The 21,054-nt window shown below is 45.5% G+C and overlaps 1 protein-coding gene across 5 annotated transcripts in view; it reads right to left on the reverse strand.

Moving 5' to 3' along the window:
- The window catches only part of Cdk5rap2 (CDK5 regulatory subunit associated protein 2), a 185,962-nt gene that overhangs the window by 53,393 nt on the left and 111,515 nt on the right, over positions 1-21,054 (reverse strand). For 2 of the 5 annotated variants that reach the window (XM_071600876.1, XM_071600874.1), the window contains exons 19-22: positions 15,099-15,194; positions 13,086-13,273; positions 6,479-6,896; positions 269-500 (exon numbers count right to left, since the gene is read on the reverse strand). In XM_071600876.1, the coding sequence (XP_071456977.1) occupies positions 269-500; positions 6,479-6,896; positions 13,086-13,273; positions 15,099-15,194 (934 nt within the window). The remainder of the gene's footprint in view (positions 1-268; positions 501-6,478; positions 6,897-13,085; positions 13,274-15,098; positions 15,195-21,054) is intronic. The other 3 variants (XM_071600875.1, XM_071600877.1, XM_027945288.2) reach the window with 3 other exon arrangements.

Genomic DNA, 21,054 nt, shown 5'->3' on the forward strand with positions numbered 1-21,054 from the left:
AGCAAAACTGGGCACCTGCACACAACTCCAAGTGAAGGCAGCAGAAACCCAAGACCTAAGAGCACCACAAATCCTGTTTACCCAGATTCCAGGATAAAAAGAAAGCAATAGATTTATCTTCTGTATTGTTTTCCTCCATTATATATTTGTCAAGAGTTAAAAATAGTCACTGCAATTCATGAAATTTATACTAAACAACAAGGTGGACACTTCAGGTAGCTCTCCGGGCCACCTGGTTCATAGAGAAGGCGCTTCTCCTGGTGCTTACCATTCAGCAGCATAGGGTCAGGCATTGGCCTCCCCTCCATCATTGCCTCAGCCAGAATCAACTTCTGGTGCAGTTGCTTATTGCGAGTTTTAAACTCCTTCAGCTCCCCCTGCAGCTCTAGGATCTGGCCCTGTAGCCGAGCTATCACCCCCTGGGTGGCAGGGAGATGATACATATTTCCTAATGACCGGGATGGTTTTATGAGGATGGGCAAGCGGGACTTCTTAGTATCCTGGGGAAAAAAAAAACACACACACACACACACAACAATGAGAAAACGTCAAATGCACTTCCTTTGGTTGCATGGTTGACATCCTCATGCTAATCCTATAAAGAAATTCCAACTGGCTGCCCAGACTTCTGGATCCTATAACAGTATCTATGTCAAGCTTCCCCGACACCCTCTCAGCCAGGGCCCACTGTCTCCCAGATGATCCAGATGTTCCACGTGGGGCAGTTCTTTTTCCAACACAATCTTCTGGAAAACTTTTTTTTTTTTTTTTAACCCTATTTTCTCTTTCTTGCCCACTCCTAGTGTAAGCCAATCTGCCTTCCCCCTACTGCTGGGCCACCAGAACAACCCCTTATGCCAGGGGCTACTGAGTCTCCAGCCCGGAGCTCCCAAACTGCTCGTCCTGGGCATCTTCATTTGCAATGCCTTACAGGCTGTCCAGGGTCAACTGAAAATTCAACTCTTCACTTCCACTACACTGTGTTCCCAGGTCTATGCCACTGTCTTACTGTCTGTCTTGGTAAATCACATGACCGTCCACTTACTGCACAATCCAGACACCTGGCATCATTTTGAAGCATCTCTTTATTCTCATCATGCACTTTCTTCACTCACGGGGTTCAGAAAATTCCAGCAACTCCATTTCTCTCAACTCTTCCCGGCCTCCACTTCCACCACTAGCTACCACTAGCTCTCCTGGGCCACAGCCTGGGTGTCCTGAGTGGTCTCCAGCATTTACCTTTGCTCTCTCTATCCACTCTTCACGTTGCGGCAAAAAGACAAGCCTGCTAGTCTTCTGCTTAAAACTCCTGTAATTTGCTTCTTGGTTCTCTTACGACAAAGGTCCAAGTCCATACCACAGCCTGCAAATCCTGCAGAACCCGCAGTCTGCATCATTGCCCCTCTCCCACTCTACCCCACTGTCCAGCCACATTGACCTCTGTAGGTTGTTCAAAATGCACATTTCCCTTGCACCCCAGGGCCGTGGCCTATAATGACTCCTTTGCCTAGAATGCTCACTCTTGCCCATACCCACTTCCTCCACTTACCCTAAAATCATTCATCAGCACTCAGCTCAACGTGCCTTCCTCAAGAGAACCTTGATTTCCAAGACCAAGCTGAGCCTCCCTGTTATACAGTCAGTGTCCCCTATAATTCTCCTCGGAGGACATGAGTAGTCTCATTATGATTTCATGTTCACTATCTTCTGCACCAGCCTATAAGCTCCAGGCTGCACATATCTTGGTCCCCAGCTTCCAGCACAAGAACTAGTTCACGGTAGGCTCTCAACACTGTGGGCTGTACATACAAACTATAACTGCAGAGGCCCAATGAGGTATCTTTCAAGTGGGGAATTTTAAACATTCCCAAAAGCTGCAGAGAGGAATTTGAGTCTAAAATACATGAAGAACTAACATAATTCAGTAAAAAAAAAAAAAAAAAAAAAAGCTCAATTAAAAGATGGGCAAAACATATCAATGTTTATAGCAGCACAAGAGCTAAATGGTGGAACAAACCCAGATGCCCTTCAGTAGATGATGGACAGGGAAACTTTGGCATACATACATAATGGAACATTACTCAGCATTAAAAGAGAATAAAATCATGGCATTTGCAGGTAAATGGATGGAGTTGGAAAATATAATGCTAAGTAATGTAAGCCAATCCCAAAAAACCAAAGGCAGGATGTTTTCTTTGATATGAGGATGCTGGTTCATAATGGCGATGGGACTGGGGGATGGGAGGAATGGAGGAACTTTAGATAGGGCAAGGGGGTAGGAATGATGGTGGAATGAGTTACACCATTCCAGAAAAGATGTCTTCAAGTGCACAAATGCTAAAGCCACTCTCAGACTGAAATGATGGTGGAATGAGTTACCCTAAATACATGTATGAAGACACGAATGGTGTGAAAATACTTTGTGTACAGTGACTTGAAAAATTGTGCTCTGTATGTGTAATATGAAATGAATTGCATTCTGCCATCATGTATAACAAATTAGAATAAATAATTTAATTTTTAAAAAAAGATGGGCAAAAGACCCAATAGATATTTCTCCAAAAATGTCTTATAGCTAACTAATAAACTCATGAAAAGATTCTCAACATCATTAGTCATCAGAGAAACGTAAATGAAATCATAATAAAACACCATCACTTCATATCCATTAAGATGGCTATAATCAAAAAGATAACCAGTGTTGGTGAGAACCCAGAAACTGGAACCCTCACACACTGCTGGGAAGAATATAAAATGGATGGGGTTGCTCAGAAAAAGGCCCAGCAGTTCTTCAAGAAGTTAAAGAAGGAGTTACCATATGACCCATCAATTCTACCACTAGGAAGACACCCAGGAGAAATGAAAGCATATGTCACACAAGAATCTGTACATGAAGAGCAACATCATTCCTAATATCCAGGAAGCAGAAACAGCTCAGATTGCATCAACTGATGAATAGATTAATAAAATGTGGCACGACCATACATTAGAATACTATTATCTGGCAACAAAAATAAATTAAGTACTGATCCATGCTTCAGCACGAATGACCCTGGAAACATTATGCTACGTGGAAGAGGCCACATGGCACACGATCCCATCCATATGCAATGTCTAGAACAGGTGGACCTAGAGTCAGTGGTTACCTAGGCCTGGGGGTAGGCAGGATTGGGCGTGGCTGGTAATGAGTACAGGGTTTCTTTTCAGGTTGACAAAAATCTAGCATTGCAGCCAGGCACAGTGGCGCATATCCATAATCCCAATGGCTCAGGAGGCTGAGGCAGGAGGATTACAAGTTCAAAGCCAGCCTCAACTCAGTGAGATCCTGTCTCTAAATAAAATACCCAAAAATAGGACCGGGGATGTGGCTCAGTGGTCGAGTGCCCCTGGGTTCAATCTCTTGTACCCTCCCCACAAAAAATCTAGCATTGATTGGTAATAGTTATACAACTCTGAATAGACTTAAAACCATTGATACCCTTATTTAATTCTTAATAAACTGTTCATTTGTTAAAAAAAAAAACACTGAAATTGTACACTTTATTTTTTTAGAATCTTTTTTTTTAGTTGTAGGTGGACTTTATTTTATTTTTAAGTGGTGCTGAGATCGAACCCAGTGCCTCACATGTGCCAGATGAATGCTCTACCGCTGAGCCACAACCTCAGCCCCTAAAATGTACACTTTAAATGGATGATATATAAATTATATGATGTATGTGAATTATATCTTAATAAAGTTGTTAAATTTTTTAAATGGTGAAAAAGAAGGTACTCAAAATTTTAAAAGGAAATATTTGGCACCTGAGGTATGAAGAAATCACCAAAGTCCCTTCGGGAAGAAGGAACAGTAGGGGCCCTTCTTCTTGCACACTCTGGGGTGTAAAACGCTTTCAAGCAGTCTCCCATGCCCCTCAAGTAAGCGCTGCATTCTCAGAGCTCATGGGAGAATAGAAGGCATCCTGCCTATTTTCTAGATGAACAGCTGAAATATCAAACACCTATGTTTGTCCAATGTCAAACCACAAGAAGGTACAACGGTCAGGCTCAAATCAGCTCTTCAGTCCCCAGCGCTCAGGAAGTGAGATGCTTTCTACCTGGCATTCCAGGAAAGAAGACAAAGGAGGTGAGGGGACCACTTGGGAGGAGGCTGTTGCCTCAACAACAATGGTCAGAAAATACCAGTCATTTGTCTCCACCAATCTCTATTTTTGGATCCAAATCTGTGTGTCATGTGGCAGCAGAAAAGATATCTTCAAGTGCACAAATGCTAAAGCCACTCTCAGACTGGAAGATGGCATCAGTCAACCTAATGCCAGGCCTAAAGGAGTGCCACACAGAGTGCTACTTATGGACTCCAAACACAGTCCCACCTTCCACCTAAATAGCCACGACATACTGGAACTTCTTACTTGGGAATGAAAGAGGACAGGAGCCCAGACACTGTGGGCTCCTACCAGGTACAAAGTGCAGCCCTAGGCATGTGCAACACCTTGCCTCACTCTGCCACCTGGCCAGCCCCAGGGTCTAGGTCACACTGTCCCATTCCAGCCACTGGGAGAGGTCAGGTGACTTCCCACCCCAAAACTCAACCAGGTAAGTGGCCAAGCCCAGTGCAAACACCAGGGAGGCATGTCCGTAAAGCACGCCCGCTCAGCCCTGACTGAACAGCCAGGAGGACACCAGTCTCGGTCGACCTCGGCTACCATGATGCTCCTCATAACAGGAAAACAGAGTTTGGCCTAAGCCATGGGATTATCAATTTTGTGGCCACCAAAGTCACAAAGAAAATCACTAGCGTTTCTGTGCATACCCTGGAGCCACGATGGTGACAGGAGGCACGCAGGTGTGTGATGCAGCTCTGCGGCCTCTACGAGCAGACGAGCTCACAGCCTCTCGCCCCACCTGCCCACTGAGTCACTCTGCACGGTTTTCTGGACCTTATAATGCCAACATTTCTTCATAAGTAAAATGTGCATGATACCAAACTCACGCCCTTGCTGAGTAGATAGAATAAGATGAAACAGAATTTGGCACAATCCTTGGTATATATAGCAGATGACAAAAATAAACAGTTTCCCTCCTTTTGAAAATAAAAGCAAGAAGTATAATTTCAAACTAAAAAAAAAAATATTTAATGTATTTGGGGAAATTAAGTCCATTTAATTATCCAATTTTCCTGAACACAGGATGGCATCTCCCATACAATAGAAAGAAAGCAAATGAAAAACAACAAAACAAAAAAAACCCACCTCATTTTCCTAATATGCAGGTACAAACCAAAGGAGCTGGGGCAGGTAAGAGCATTTCTATTCTAGCCAAATTGCACAAATTTGCATTTTGAGTACCATTAATATAATGGCAGTAGTTTTTTTTTTTTTTTTGGTCTCTACTGATATCTTTAGAAAACCCTTTTCTAGAAATTACAGTTTTGGTGCATAATTTAAAACAATCAAAAGCAATTTTGCTAATGATATATCTAACTCTCTTTGGTATGCACAAAAGCAGTAATTTAGTGGTCAGAAAATAAACTTAATTCTCCATTCTGATGCTATGAAGCACTGTGTACAGTGGATTTCTCTGCTACAAAACATCCGTCAGAAGTAAGAATACAGCAGTCTACACTGGAGCTCTAATAGAAACCCGACCTATTTCCCTCTCTGCCAGAACACATCTCCCTGCTACCGGGATTCTCAACCCCAACCTTCTCCCACGGGGGCTGCTGTCCAATAGAACATTGCCAAGAAAGTCTGATTCTTAACAATCTGGCATAGCTGACTAATCTGCAGAGAAGCTCAGGGAGAGTCCCTAAGTGGAAGGGAAACCAACATTTAGAGACCTGCTCATCAAACCAGACCCCACCATTTCAAGCCACCATGGCTGCCAGGTAGCTTGACCAGGGAGAGGGTGTGGCTGTGCAGTCAGACACAGTGTAAACCTCAGCTCAGCCCTTAAGCACTGCCACACCTGGGCACGCAGAACCTGGCTTCAATAGACAAAGCTCTCAGAACAACCCCTTTCCTATAAAAGTCCTCAAAATAAAAGCCAGGTCTCATCCTTACTTAAAGTTGGAGTATTACAACTTCACTGCACCCTGTAAAAGGAAATGTCCATGGGGGAAAGTGTCCTCACAGTGGACTCTCATGCACCCATTCTAAGAAGACATGTGAAATGGTATGAAAGAGAACGCCTTGGACAGACGTGCGCCTGTGATTCCCTGTGGGATTTTTCTGAGGAAAACACCAAAATACCATGCTATACAGATAAATGAGATAGTGCGGGGGTACAGGAGAGACAGAGGGTGGGGATGGCGGGAGAGAGGGAAGATGGGAACACTAAGGAGGACCCAGGCCTCCAGGTGTAGGCCAGGAGCAGCCCAAGCAGGGGGAGACACTCTTCACAAAAACAGGAAAATGGAAGTAATCTTTCAAGTTTTTGTTTGTATAAAGTAAATACATAATTAATGTTTGCACAAACTTACTTTGTGGCTAGCACAGGGGCCGGAGAGGGGAGTGGCCTGCTGCCCTGGAAGCTGGCACCAGGTCTCTGGCTGGGGCTCAGCATTCAATATGGTGCCAGATGGCTTCTCTCCTCCTTGTCGGAATCCAAGCAGGTCACCCTCCTTGGCCACAGTCTGCACTGAGGCATCCTTGAGCTCCACCTTGGCCACTTCGCCTGTCTTTGCCAGCTGATCCCAAGTCAATTTCTGTTCATCATGTGGCTTGGAGAATGAGCTGGCTTGGAAGAAAGGTTCAAGTTCACCTCTTTGCTGAATGGCCATTTGCTGAAGTGTCTTCTCAGTTTTACCATCAAGGTGTTTTCCAGAAACTTCCTGCTCTGCCAAGCATATTCGTTCCAAAAGCAAGTCACCTAGCATTTTCAGAAGGTCTGGCCTGTTTCTCCAAAGGGAAGGAAGTGGGAGAAATAAGCTTCCTGCTACACCTTGGCCCCTACCCACCTTCCCAAGTTTTCCCCACTGACTCCTACCCAGATTCTGCCTACATGAAATACAGTGAGTCCCCAAATATACCAGGAACCACACCAAGCATTTTATCCTGTATAACCTGACAACACCCAAATAAGACAGACACGACGACATCTAACTCATAGATAAGACATGAGGCACACAGCAAGTGAGCAGGCTAGGCCCAGGAAGGAGCAGGTGGGATCATAAGGTGCCCCACCCTCCCCATACACAGGGTTCCCAGCCCCACCCCACAGCCCTGACTCCATTCCTACAACCAAAGGCATATGTGGCTTTGGATGAATCTTACCAGCCTGGCTGGTCCATGGGTGACCTGATCCATCTTGGTGCAAATAGGTACTCAAGGAACAGATATTAATGAAGGGACGTTTCACTGACATGCACACAGGTACAGATACAGGTTAGAAAGTACCTTGCCTTTGAAGGCGGATAAAAATGGCTTCAGGGGCTGGAGGCATAACTCAGTGGTAGAACTTTGCTTAGCATGGGTGAGGCCCCAGGTTCGATCTCCAGAATCACACACACAAAAAATAAAATGGTTTCGAATTCTAACTTCATGGTTCTTTGAAAGGAAGACTGAGTGTCTCTCCATAGGATAGCTATGAGGACAAAGCAGTGTAGTGTCTGGGTGGCAGATGCTTTCCATACCCCTTGCCAGTGTCCTTGGCCCACCTCTGATTCAGTGGCAACTGTATGAGCAGTTCCTGTGGACATAGGCAGTCCCATCTTGAGTGGCCTCTGGGGCTCTTTCTAAAACCTGAGCCAGCCAGCAAGGCAGTGTGGAAGTGTGGGATGGCTGACACCTCTGGGAGACCCTCAACCCATGGGGCAGAGAACCCGTGACCCAGGCTCCATCCTTCAGAGGTACAACACAGGTCATACTGTCCCTTGGAAGATGCCCAGTAGGATGGGCCCCCACTGCCCAGCAGTCACCAGATCACTAATGTACCTTTCCTGGGTAGGACTTCAATCCTGTCTTTCTCTCCCTGAGCTCTCATTTCAGCTCCCTGGTGCCATATCCCAACCAAATCAGTTGTACCCATGTCCATATCTCAGGGTCTGCTTTCCAGGAAACCAAAACTTAGCTATCCTGTAGAACACCTGGAATGGCACCGGCACGCAGCGGTTCAAGAAGCCTCCTTTGTGTTTCTGTTCCAGCCACTGTAACGGGCCCTCGGCATACAAAACCACCAGTAGGGACTTAGATTGGTGTTAGAGGCAGGTGTTTAGCAAGGGAAAGTCACTGTAAAGTCCACTCAGGGTGTGGGGACAATGTCGGAGGGGGCTTCTAAAGTCCAGGAGAGGCCATCCAGGGGTGGGGTGCTGGAGCAGTCGAGGCATGGACAAGATGATAAGCAAGGGGGCCTCTGAAAGGCCTGCGGTGCGGTGGCTGCTCACACATGTGTTTGGAAAGATGACTAGTTGATGGGTAAAGGACAGATTTCCTGTCAAAATGGTGGAGTGAGCACATAGGAGTTCCTCCTACTCCAGGGTGACTGCAGAACCAACAGCAAAAAAGAATAAAAGAATTTTTCAAGATGCAATTCAGGGCTCAAAATCAGGATTTTAAAAAATGGAGATTAGAAACAGAGGAAGCGAAGCCTGAAAAGGGGGCTGGGATGGTGCAGAAAGCATTGGAGCCAGGAATGCGACTTGCGTGGTGAAGTGAGAACCAGGCAAGTGCCCAGGGCCCTTAGTAAGACCCTGCAAGACCAAGCCGAGGCACCTCAAGCCCACACGCAGGAAGAGGAAGGCCGGGTGCTGCCTGTACAGGCAACCTGAGCTTGCACAGGAAAGCCACCACTAAGAGAGACAGCCCTGAGAGAATTCACACCCAAGAAAATGGAAATCACATGGCAATCTGAAGACTTCCAAATAAGAATGTGCAAATAAGGAAGAAAAGAGAGTCCTAAGAGAAGAGGGAGGGATGAGACTGAGGTAGGGAACTGTGGAGGAAGGGAATGGAGAGGTGGCTCCAAGGTGCGGGCATGCGGCTGGCAGGGAGAAGGAAACAGGATGGGCCTCCACTATATTACTTCTTATTCTTCTTCCTTGGTTTCTCCTTCCTGCCAGTTTCAGCAAAACTCGTAGACAAGCCAGGCCCTACCAATGCCTTTAATACTTGCTGGTCTTCACTCCCTTGGACCTTCACTACCACTAGAAATGACAGGCACCCATTTATCTTCCTCACTGGGTCCTTGGAAGGCAGGGATAAGGCTCTCCTCATAGCTGAATTCCCATGATCCAGATCAGGGGCCAAGTTAACTAAATTCAAATTAAACAGTTACAGCACACTGAAATGAACAAAAATAAATAAATAAAGCAAGGGGGGGACCTAAAATGTATAGCACATTACTCTTTTCTAACAGGAAGAACCTAGATATACAAACCATCTGAAACTACAATAAGCCCAGACTTAAAAAATATTTCTGGTACTCTAAGCATCAGGAGATGTTAAACTGATTTTCCTTTCCTTTCCTTTAATACAAATAAGAAATAATGACAATTGCAATTCAGCTAACCAAAGGAGGACCATTACTCACCACCAAACAACACGCAATAAAACCCCAAAAAAAAGACTTTACAAATGGGTAGTAAAAGGTGCAAAGAGGCCGTTACAATATACTAAAACAGTGCTGCTATTACATAAAACATTTCAAGTGCTACTTTGCTGGGAATCTGAACCACAGATTCATTAAGCTGTCACTGGAATCAGGACCTCTAGAACAGTTCAGTCCAAGGGTCCTGTCAGAGGCCCACGCTTCTCTGCCTTCCTGAGCACAAGTGCCATGCAGATGGTGTAAAACAAGGCACCGACCTCACTAAGCTCTTGCCATGCTCCAGATCCTTTAAACACACTGATTCTCATCCTGACTGAGGCAGGAACTATCAGTAACCACATTTTATAGGTGAAGAAATGGGCTCACAAAGATTGAGGATCCTGTAGCAAAATATTAGAACACAGAACTTTCTGACTCCCAAGAAGCACCAACAGTCTCCAGTTTTCTAGACTCACCTTCTGCTATAATGTTAAGCTTTTAATTGTCTGAAAGTTTATTCAAACATTTACTGAGTACTCTTCATCTGACACGCAAGGCAGCAGTTACACATGGTAAAAGAGAAACAGAGCTTACCTGTCATTAAGGACGAGACAGACAAACTCTGACACACACACTAGAACTAAGGAAGACAGGAAGGGATGAAAAGTACCATGACTAGAAGGGAAGAAGGGAGGAGGAGTGAATCTGAAGGTAAAGCAGAGAAACAGGGATGCTCTTTGGATGGACTGGTCGAGAAAGGCCATGCTACAGAACTGACACCCAGCCAAGACACGGCCAGGCCTCCACACCAGGCACAGGGCACTCCAGGTAGAGGGAACAGCTGTCACAAGGCCTGTTGGTGAGAACAAGCCTGGATGGATGTGGAATGGTAACAGGGTTCAGCTGGGAGTCTGGGGCCCAGGGAACTAGAGTGAGTGACGAAGGCAGAGGAACAGAGAGGCAGCTGAGCATCTCCTATCTACCTCCAGGGGCAACAGAGACCCACTGGAGAGTTTTAAGAACGGAAGAGACATGATCTGATCTAGGTTTCTAAAAGCTCTTGCTGCTCTGTGGAGGACTATGGAGGGTCAGAGGTGGCTATAGAAGTGGCTACAGGCAAGGAGGTGTGCAGTTGGGGAGCCCAAGCAGGAGGTAACAGCAGCTTGGACAAAGGTAGGTGCGGGGAGATGAAGTGGCTGAACCAGGAATATAGCCCATCTTAAAATGGACCCAGGAGGATTTGCTGATGGATATGGGGCTGGAGGAAGCTACACTCTTGCCCACAGCAATTAAGTGGATAGCAATGCTATTAACAGACATGAGGAGGAACAGGGAAGAAGCGGATGGGCACACTGACTGGGTTTTGTGGCAGGGGAAGATGCCAAGGGCAGAAGCCCTGCGTGTTCTGGGTTACAGGAGGAGAGATGGGGAAAAGAAGGGGCTGAGAATGCAGCTCTGGGACGCACTGACGTTCTCCAACACGGGAGTCTGAGGAAGCGCCGTGGGCAGAAGGAAAACAGAAGGCCAGGGAGATCTGAGCCCAGATCTCACAGTCTGGAAATCACTGCTGACCTTGATAAGTGGACTGAGGGTATGAAAGCACTTACGATGGGATAGGCAGCAAATGGAGGAAGAGCACACACATGGTGAACACAGACGTTTCTTTGAGATACCTTGGCTTGAATGAAACACGGAAATAAAGAAATGGTATAGTCACTAGAATGGACGAAAATCAGGGCACAGGGGGTACTTTTCCCAAATGTCTGATGTCAAGGCATGTCTTATGCTCCTGGAAAATGGTTCAATGAGAGGAAAACAATGAATGATTCAGAAAAGAGAGAGGACTCAGAGAGGACAGGAATTAAACCACAAGGGGAGAGCTGGTGGTGACTAGGAGCAGGGACTCTTCTTCTACTCCCACAGTAGGAAAGACAGAGTTTGCACCTCCAGAGGCAAGCAAGGGTTTGAACTGAACTGTTGCTGTCTTCTCCATGACATAAACAGCACGGTCATCAGTCAGGTGGGAAAAGAGGGAAGAAAAGCTGCAAACCAGCCTGACTGTGCCATGCCGAGCACTCACCCTGGTACGAGTGAGAATAAATATGAAACGTGGCCAGTCCTATGAATGTGTGTAACACAAGTACCTGGCCAATCGAGTCCTTGAGGAGGGCTGGGATGCAACAGGTCAATGTGAACCTAGGTCTCGGGGTGGGGAATGGCAGCAGCAGCCAGCAGCGCTCCTTCAGCCCCGTGGGGTAAAGAAGCACCACCCCCCAACACACTGTGCTGATGAAGAAACTGAGGTGGGAGAGACAGCACGAGATCTGAATGGTGCAGCTAACGGGACCCAGGCCCATCCCACTCCCACTGTTTTTTCCAGTGCAGTGAAACACCTCCCTGTTGGGAGGAATTTCTAGACAGAAGACTGGTATTTGCCCTACCAGTAAGAATACTGAGTATCTCCCCAGAAAATGCTTTAATGGCTCTGCCACTAACTAGCTAGAGAAATATCAAGTCCCCAGGTTTCAGCTCTTGTCTTTATAAAAAGATCACTGACAGGAGCATGCAAAGCTGGCATGAGGGGCCTGGCAGAGTGTGTGCAGCTCAGGACGTCAGCAGGGCCCTTGGAACCATAGCTCTACTGTCAGGGTCACTGGTGAGGTGAAGGCCAGTGAGCAGTAACGATGAGTGGGGCAGTGGATTTGCACTGGCACAAAGAAAGCCGTTAACACCAGCACTGACCAGCAAGGGCCTGGAAGCCTACGGAACAGACAGACCTACAAGGGTGCCAGGGAAGGAGCAGGTAACTGAGCGCAGGCGCTGCCAGCCTGCTTACAGTGCCGGCTCACCAGGTGGGGCCCCCCGTGCTTGCCTGATCTTTGGTTGGGGCTGAAGATCTCCTGACCCCTGGGGCAAGGAGCACCCTTCCCATCCGCCTCTGCCCTCTGTTCACACCAGCCGAGAACAACCAGTTCACACCACCCGAGAGCATTCCTGTGGTCCTCAGAGACAGCAGTATCTCTTAATTCTGATGCCAAGCCTGCTGGTGCTTATAAAATGCTCTATTTCTCAAGTACCAGCTCTGGTAACCTCACTATCCTATAAACCAGAATAGCCACTGGGCATGTCCCCCAGGAGGCCTCACGCTAGGCAATGTTAAGACGTCAGTGAGTAGGGAGGGCAGCTTTGCCGAGCACAAAAACAGAACACTGCAGCCCTCTTCTCCACTGAAGAGAAGTCCGTAGAGCAACGTATTTTTCAAGCTGTTGTAGAAACTGGAGGTTTCGACAGAGCTGATTCCTCTCCCAACAGTCAAGAGGCCCTTTCCGGGACTCCGAGGAACCATTCTCAAGGAAAGCCTTCTCTCCCTCTTCACAAAGGGCTTGCAGGAGGCGCTGGGAGGGCCCCTCACAGCCTCTAGCCCGATCAGTTAATTGCAGGACTGGCAAGATCCCTCCAGTCCCTTCAGGAGCTCTCAGGTGCCCTGCCCAGCTCCATCACCCAGATCCACTGGGCAGAACGAGCACCTTCTCCCCTTAAGCCAGGCCCGGGTCGTGTCCTACCTGGATTCCAGTGACAATGCAGCCTTCTCGTGCAAGAAAGGGGCAAGCAGACCCAAGAGCTCCCCTGCTTCCTGGCTCTGGTCTCCGGGGCAGCCACGCTTGTGGGCTCCTTCATAGTCTAAAATATTGGAATCCGTGTGTCTTAAATATCCATTTCTGTTGCCTAATTTGGCATAGTCCTCAGTGATCTGCAAATATAAGTATTCAGTCAAACAATGGAATGTGGAGAAGGAGGCGCATGGATGAGAAAACGTGGAGACGGAGAGCACAGGTGTGAACGCAAGTGAGCACAGGGAAGGGGAACGGGACAGGGGAAAAGAGGAGGAGACGCAGACACACAGGGAGCCGTTTACATCCCTTCTCCTCGGCTCAGTTTCCTCATCTACAAACTGAGGGCCGTCGTGCTACCTCCCAAAGTGGTCTGGAGAATGAAATGAGACGACCCTGTCAGGTTAAAAGTCCTCTCACTACAGGTGCACATTGCACAAGTGTCCTCCTGCCCCATGGCCCCCTCCTTAGAAGGAGGTTCCACAGAACCTGTGTCCTCAACAACACTGTGGATGTTTATTATTAGTCTTGAGACGTTACGTCCCTTATTATATGCCAGAAATCCGGCTTACTCTTTACAGACTCTCACTAATGAACACAGTACTGAAGTGTCTCATTAGGAAGGTGGAGAGTTCCTAATTCCCCCGGAGATGTCATTCACAGAACCACCTTCGTGGTCAGGGAGGGTCCCAGCAGAGTGGTACCAAGGAGGCACCAATTAGCATTCCTCCTCCCCTCGTCAAAGCTGTGAATTTCTTCTATGGTCTATAAATAACTCCTCTTGACTTCATTACTGTTAGTGAAATACACACTAGCCATCACCCCCATCTCTCACACTGGAAAAATGATTAAGGTATTTTAAGTGGAAGACAAGACCCACACAAATGAGCTGTTATTTATAGGTCTTGTTTGCCACCATTTTAGTTATTAAATCTTTCAAATAAGCAAAATCCAAAGAAGGAAAAGTCTAGAATGCAATAATAAAAATAGCAGTTATTGTCATTTATCACATGCCTATTTAAGTGTCATAACAATCCTAAAAGGAAGTGTTACTATCCTCATTGCTGAGGAAACTCAGCCAAGCAAAGGCCAGCCAAGGTCACAGAGACAATGGAACCACAGCCAGACTCAAAATAAGGGCTGACCCAAAACTCCTTTTTTTTTTTTTTTTGGTGGTGGTACTGGGGTTTGAATCCATGGCCTTGTGCAGATGAGGCAAGCACTCTACTAACTGAGCTGTATCCCCAGTCCCCCAAAGCTCCCATATTTTAATTGCTTTGCTCTCCAAAACTATCTGGTAGTTCATTTTCTCCCATTCACGACTCCATAAACTTGAACACTGACCAAAAGGCCAAACCTGCAGCCTGCTATTGCTCACCACATCTCAGCTTCCAAGAGCCTTTCAACCTGGAAGACTGTCTACTCCAAATGTTGGGGAACAATGTGGCTAGAAGAGTATTCTTTGTGGATGGGGGTCAAATTCTCCTAATGCTCAAATCATACCATTCTGGGTTCCAAGAGACTACAGAGGGCCATTCCACTCCACTGGTGACCCTTACACTGCAATCAAATGATCCAAGAGTTTGTCGTAATCTAGACATGACTCTGTCACTTAGTTACTCTGTGTCCTTCATAAAGCACCTCCCCTCACAGGTCAGTGTCCAGTGTGTAAAATGAATGGGCTGGGCTAGCTCTCCAAACTTCTCTCCAGGCCCACCCCGCAAGCCCTGCCATTCCAAAACTCTCATTTTTATCTGCAACTATATAATAGCCCGGGTGCTTCCCAAAGGACTCTATCACCCAGGTTGTAACTTCAAATAGAAGAGAGCTGCTCCCCACTGGCACAGTAGGCACTCAACATGGGGGGGATGAACAGAAAACCCACTGGACTCCCTCCAGACCGAAGCCTGGCTTGTGCACAAGAGTGGGGCAGATGGCAGAAGGAGTTAACTGCCATGTTCCTACCTCATTACTCTGCTCCAAATGCTGGTCATTCTGGAAATTATTCTCGTCATCCTCTCCAATTTTGATCGTGTCCTCGTCCTCCTTGCTAGCTAGAAGCTACATGGCATGAAGCATGGGATGGTTTTAAAATGCAACCCAAAAAAAGTGTGCAGCATGAATGTGCACAAATAGCCCGGTGACGTCTGTTTTTTAAAATGCAGAGCAAAAAACAAACAAAAAAAGGCAGAAACAAATGCCAAAGCCATGAAATAAAAATTAGCCAAAGTTAGAGGTGCTGGTTCTGTCAATCACATGCAGCTGCCTAGAATCAGCATAATTTAAGGACAAATTCCCCAAGAAATCACTGTCAGCTTTCTCTGCCCTCGCACGGTCTGTCTGCACTGCTGTAAATTGAATATGCTGTCTGTTGTGCTGCTGCCATTTCTGCCTTTGCTAAATCCACTTTTGGATTATATAAAAGTAACAAGATTTTGGAAAATGGCTATTGATGGAATTGAACATATCAAATAGCAAAAAAGCAATAAGTGCTGTACCCAATTTATGCATCATGTCTCCTATTTAGCACAGGGCATAAAGCTGTTGTTAGACTGTCACACATCTGAGATGGACAGTCCCAGCAATACTGTCAGTTTGCTGACAAAAAGTCCTCATCACTAATGAGGAGAGTACCAAGCTTGCCTGATGATAACTTTATGCTTGTGGAAATGAAGGACAGATATTTATAAAGACTGCATAAACCTCAAATGCTTTAAAGAAGTACAAAACCCAAAGCTTCTGCGTTGCCATCTTCTGGAAAGGACAGGACAAAGTTCTCCAGAAAGTCAGACCTCAGCTCTCCAGGAGAGCAAAAATCCCAGCTATGGAACAGTAGGATTAACCAGATCAAAGTAAAAGAAGAGGAAGCCACTCCAGGAAGGAGCCCAGTCAATCAAAGCTGCTTCAAACCCTCCTCTCATGGACGAAGTAGCTGGCTCTACACTGAAGGTGTTAAAACTAGAGAGGACTGGTTCACTTGTGGCACACTATATGAGCTACTTACGGTTCTATCTCCACAATTTTATTTTATGCGTTCTACACTCAGCCCATTACACCCATAACTCTCCCAGTCCAACTTCAATTCTTTCAACCTTCCCTTTTTGAGGAAAAACCTTGTTTTGGAAGAAGAAAACAAAACAAAGCAAACTGACTTTAGAAAGTCACTTTATAGAAACCTTTCAGGTTCAAAATACATCCAACATACTCACATCCAAGTACACAATCATCTGTTTATCCTGTGAAGCATTATACAGAGCCCAGGTTCTTGTTAAGGCATAAAAGTTCACAGATACAGGGAGTGAGGAACACTCTCTCTACTGGCTTCTTTCCTTGTTATGAAAACATTCTAAGTGATACAGACCAACTAGGACTATCAAACTTGTTGGCAAGAGCATTAAAATGTTAACCCACTTCAGAAAAAGTACTGGCAATTCCTTATAAAACTATAACCCAGGAATTCTACTTTCAGGTTTAATCGGGTGTGGAGGGGGGGGAGCATGTCCACCCAAAGACTTGTACGTGTTCACAATACCTTTACCCAATGTCTATTCAGAGCAGATAAATACACAAATGTGTCACGTATTCATATGATGGAATACCACTTAGCCACAAAAAAGAACCGGTGACTTATGTAAGAACACAGATCACCTCCAAAACATGCTGACCAGAAGAAAAACGGACACAAAAGATGTGTGATTCCATTTATACAAAGGTCTAGTATAGACAAAATTAATCCACAGCAAGATAAAATTAACCCGGGACAAAATAAGAGCAGCAGCTGGGGTTGGGTGGAGGTGGGACTGACAAGAATGGAAACAAGGGATCTTTATGGGGTTTGGGTCACAGGTACACACATTTATAAAACAGAGCAAATGCAATCTGTATATCACTGTTTGCAAATAAGACCTTAAAAGAAAAATAAACTATAAACATAAAGCTAAAACTAGAGTTTAAATATATGCATGCTGAAGTATTTAGACTTATGTTTGCAATTTAAAAAAAAAAAACTTATCAAAAAGAAAATGGAGTGATAGTGGACAAGTGGGAAACGTTAACGGCATTCAGGTAGCAAATCAGGTGCTCCATGATCTCTCACTCATGCAGAATCTTAAAAAGTTGATTTCATAGAAATTAAGAGTAGAAAGTGATTAGCAGAGTCTTGGAGAGCAGAGGGGAGGAGGAAAGGAGGAGATTTGTGGGTAGGTACTGAGGTACAATTCTACAGGAGCAAGAGGCTGACTGGACATAGCAGTAATGAACAACATAAAACTAGAAGCAAGGATCATGAAAGTTTTCATTATGAAGAAATATTAAATGTTTGAGGAAATAGATACGTACAACTTGACTTAAATATTATGTTATATATACACGTACCAAAACATCACATGTTAGTAACATCTATAATTTTTATTTTTATGTGTCAATTAAAATACATTTAATTTTAAAAAGAGATAAGATGGATGATGGTGGATGAGTGAGAAACGATAATATAATAGGAGAGGGAACCTCAGGTGTTCACTATAATATTCTTTTCATTTTGCTGTATCTGAGTTTTTTAAAATAAAATGTTGGGAAGTAGGAAGTAGCCTCTTATCTTTTTTTTTTTTTTTTTTGGTACTAGAGATTGAACCCAGGGGCACTCAACCACTGAGCCACATCCCAGCCCTTTTCTATGTTTTATTTAGAGACAGGGTCTCACTGAGTTGCTTAGGGCCTCACTGAGTTGCTTAGGGCCTCGCTAAGTTGCTACAGCTATTTTGAACAGGTGATCCTCCTGCCTCAGCCTCCCAAGCCGCTGGGATTACTGGTGTGGACCACCACTCCTGGCTAGCCTCTCTCATCTTTTTAAAACAATAAAATAAAAACAACTAACAAAAGTCCTCTCTGTCGTTCTCCAAGCTTCTAGAAAGTGTTCTTCTTACCTCCTGAATGTGGCTTTTCTGCCTTCAGAAATTGCCCATGAAAGTTCCTCAAAGACCTTCTGGATTAGGAGGTAAAATCCACACGGGGTGAGGGACAAGGGAGGAGATGGCCCTCCCTGCCGCCTGTGGCCAGGAGAAGAGTTCCCCTAAATCTAACTGAGCAAAGGAACTTAACACTCACCATTCCAAGGTGAGACAGCAACAGCTCTGAAGCCCTTCTGCATTTCAGAACCACAACCCGCCATTACTCGAGGCGCCGAGATAAACGCTTTCACTTCTCTTCACCTCTGCTTGACTTGATCGAAATTAAAAATAAACACTCATTTTTCAACAATGATCAGAAAACTAAACGTTGGGGACAAAGATAAATGGCCCAAATGCCACGTATGACTTAGTAGTTTTCGAAGACACAGAAGATGTCAGAAAGAACCACGTCACTGCAGCGGGGGCTCTGCCTCCAGCCCAGCCACCAGCTGGAGAAGGGGCCGCCACACCTCCCAGGGCTCCCTGGACAGTCTCCATACACTGAAGCTGGCTGTCCCTGTCACCCTGACAAAGGGCACAGGTCATGTGACTCCCTGGAAGCCCGCTGTTGCCCGGCCGCTCACTCCTTAAGTAACACCATCGGGAACTCTGCTCTCCTGGTCCTGCCCCTTGCGCTCTTTCTTCCTGGTGGCTTTGCAGCTGCCCCTCCTCGGCCTCCTGCTCCCTGCAGGCACCAGCCACATGCTCCCCCGGTTCAGCGTTCACCCCAGCACGGCTCTGGCCACACTGCTCCAACTGCCCCTCTGCTCGTAGCTGTCATGCTAGGCAGAACAGGGGTCATGTTTGTGTTCACGGTTTCAACATCAATGCCTGGTGCTCCAAAAAACACTATTGCAAGGACAAAAGAATGAATAAAGACCCGAGTGAGACGGAACCAGAACCAAGCGGTTTTCAGAATTATGTCTGCTCTTGCTACTCAGTGTGCTCCTTAGCAACAGTGCGTCACCATCCAGAAGCTTGTCAGAAATGCAGACTCCCAGGCCCCATGCCAGGCTTACAGGACCAGAATCTGCATCTTAACAAGATCCCCAGGAAATTCACATGACTGCTAAACTTAAAGACAACTCCAAACAGAGCCAGAGATGGCTACTAATTCCTACTCTGCCACTAACTTACTAAAACAATAAAATAAAAATAGCTGTGTTTTATTGAGTGTCTACTATGTGCCAGGCAGTGCCAAGGGCTTTATAAAGCATTTAAAATTCATAATATCTTACACAGGTGAATTGTTGGAAAGTTCCTTCTTTTAATAAAATTAAATCCACTTCAACCAACCAAAATGTACCCCATTATTGGTAAGGGAATATTTAACAACCATCTTCTACTTCTGAGCACTATCTCTGCTCTCTAAAGTCACAGGAGGTCTATTTTCTGTTCAACATGACAATCCTAGAAATACCTGAGCTCAATTAAATTCTGCTCCTTTATCCATGTTTTCTCTCCATGCAAAAAACCAAAAACAAAACAAAAATACTTCAGTACTCTAACCACACCTAAGAATGACAGTATAGCCACACAAGTAAGTAACGGGAGTGACCAGCTTTTCTGATCACTTGTGATGTTCTGGTACCTGTGCCTTACACCATCCTGCCACCTAGAGATGGCTGTCCCAGGCGCTGCATGCTTCATGGTGTTGGACGCTCACCACCCTGGCTGAACCTGCTGAAACTGCTCCTGTACAGCAATTGTCCAGCAAATTCTCCTGATGCTATATCAATTAAGGATCAGTGAATAGATATAAGAAAAGGGGGGCCAGCTCAGTAGAGAGTGGACACATGAACAGGCCAGGCCCGCTCTTGGTCTCTGTCTGGTGGCTTCTGCGTGAACCCCATGCATGCAGGGAAGGCGTGCCCCTCCCAGCTGGTGTGCTTCCAAACGGGGAGTCAGGAGAGGAACTCAACCAACTGTCAGGCATCCAACCACTTTTACCCTTCTTCAAATTAACAATTGTTGGAAGAGGGTATATGAAAATAATTTGAATGCTCACTGTATAGCTATAGCTGTCCTTTGACCCTGAAATTACATATCTGGGAATATAGTCCAAGGAAAAAACTCCTAAACACAGAAGATGATTTGTGTACAAAGACAATCAATATGTAATTTAAAACAGTTAATCACTCGAAACAATCTTCATGTCCAGCAAGAGTGAGGCAGTTATATTTCAATGCATTCATAAGATGGGAGAAGAGCTATGACTTGATGGCAACTGGAAGAAACAAGATACAAAACTGTATTAGAGTCTAATTGCGTGCGTGTACACAAATATGGAAGGAACAATTCCAAAATGGTAATTAATTAGGCCTCTCAGAGTGTCAGGATTAGGGGTCATTTCTTTTCTCTATTTTCTGAAGTTTAAAGACACAAAATATATTTGCGATAGTAGAGGATAGGAAAGGCAGCAGAATACAACAGACACTAGTATGGCAATATCAATGGAAGTGTAACTGATGTGATTCTGCAATCTGTATACGGGGTAAAAATGGGAGTTCATAACCCACTTGAATCAAAGTGTGAAATATGATATATCAAGAACTATGTAATGTTTTGAACAACCAACAATAAAAATTAAAAAAAAAAAAGAAAAAAAAATATATTTGCTTCTTCCCTCCTCTCCTTTTTTGATTTACAGGCTCCTAAGGAGCAGGATCGTGCCCAGCCCCCACCCCACAAGTCCTGCTGCTCAGAAAACACTGTGGAACTTGTATGCATGTCTGCCTTGCTCCTCGCTGAAGGAGTCCCACACAGCCTCCAGAAGAACAGCAGGCTCCCCTTGCTGTCCCCCTCCCCGCCTCCCTCTGCTCCCTCAGCTCCAGATTATAATAGGCACACCATCTTCCCCATGCCCATCTCCTATCCCCTGCCCGGGGGAGATGGGAGCTGTGCTATAAAGGACAGGGCTATTCACTGGGAACATCAAATTGAAGTGCAACCTGACAAATGACTCAAATCTGAAT

The sequence above is a fragment of the Marmota flaviventris genome, chromosome 13 (genome assembly GCF_047511675.1).
Source record: "Marmota flaviventris isolate mMarFla1 chromosome 13, mMarFla1.hap1, whole genome shotgun sequence".
NCBI lineage: Eukaryota > Metazoa > Chordata > Mammalia > Rodentia > Sciuridae > Marmota > Marmota flaviventris.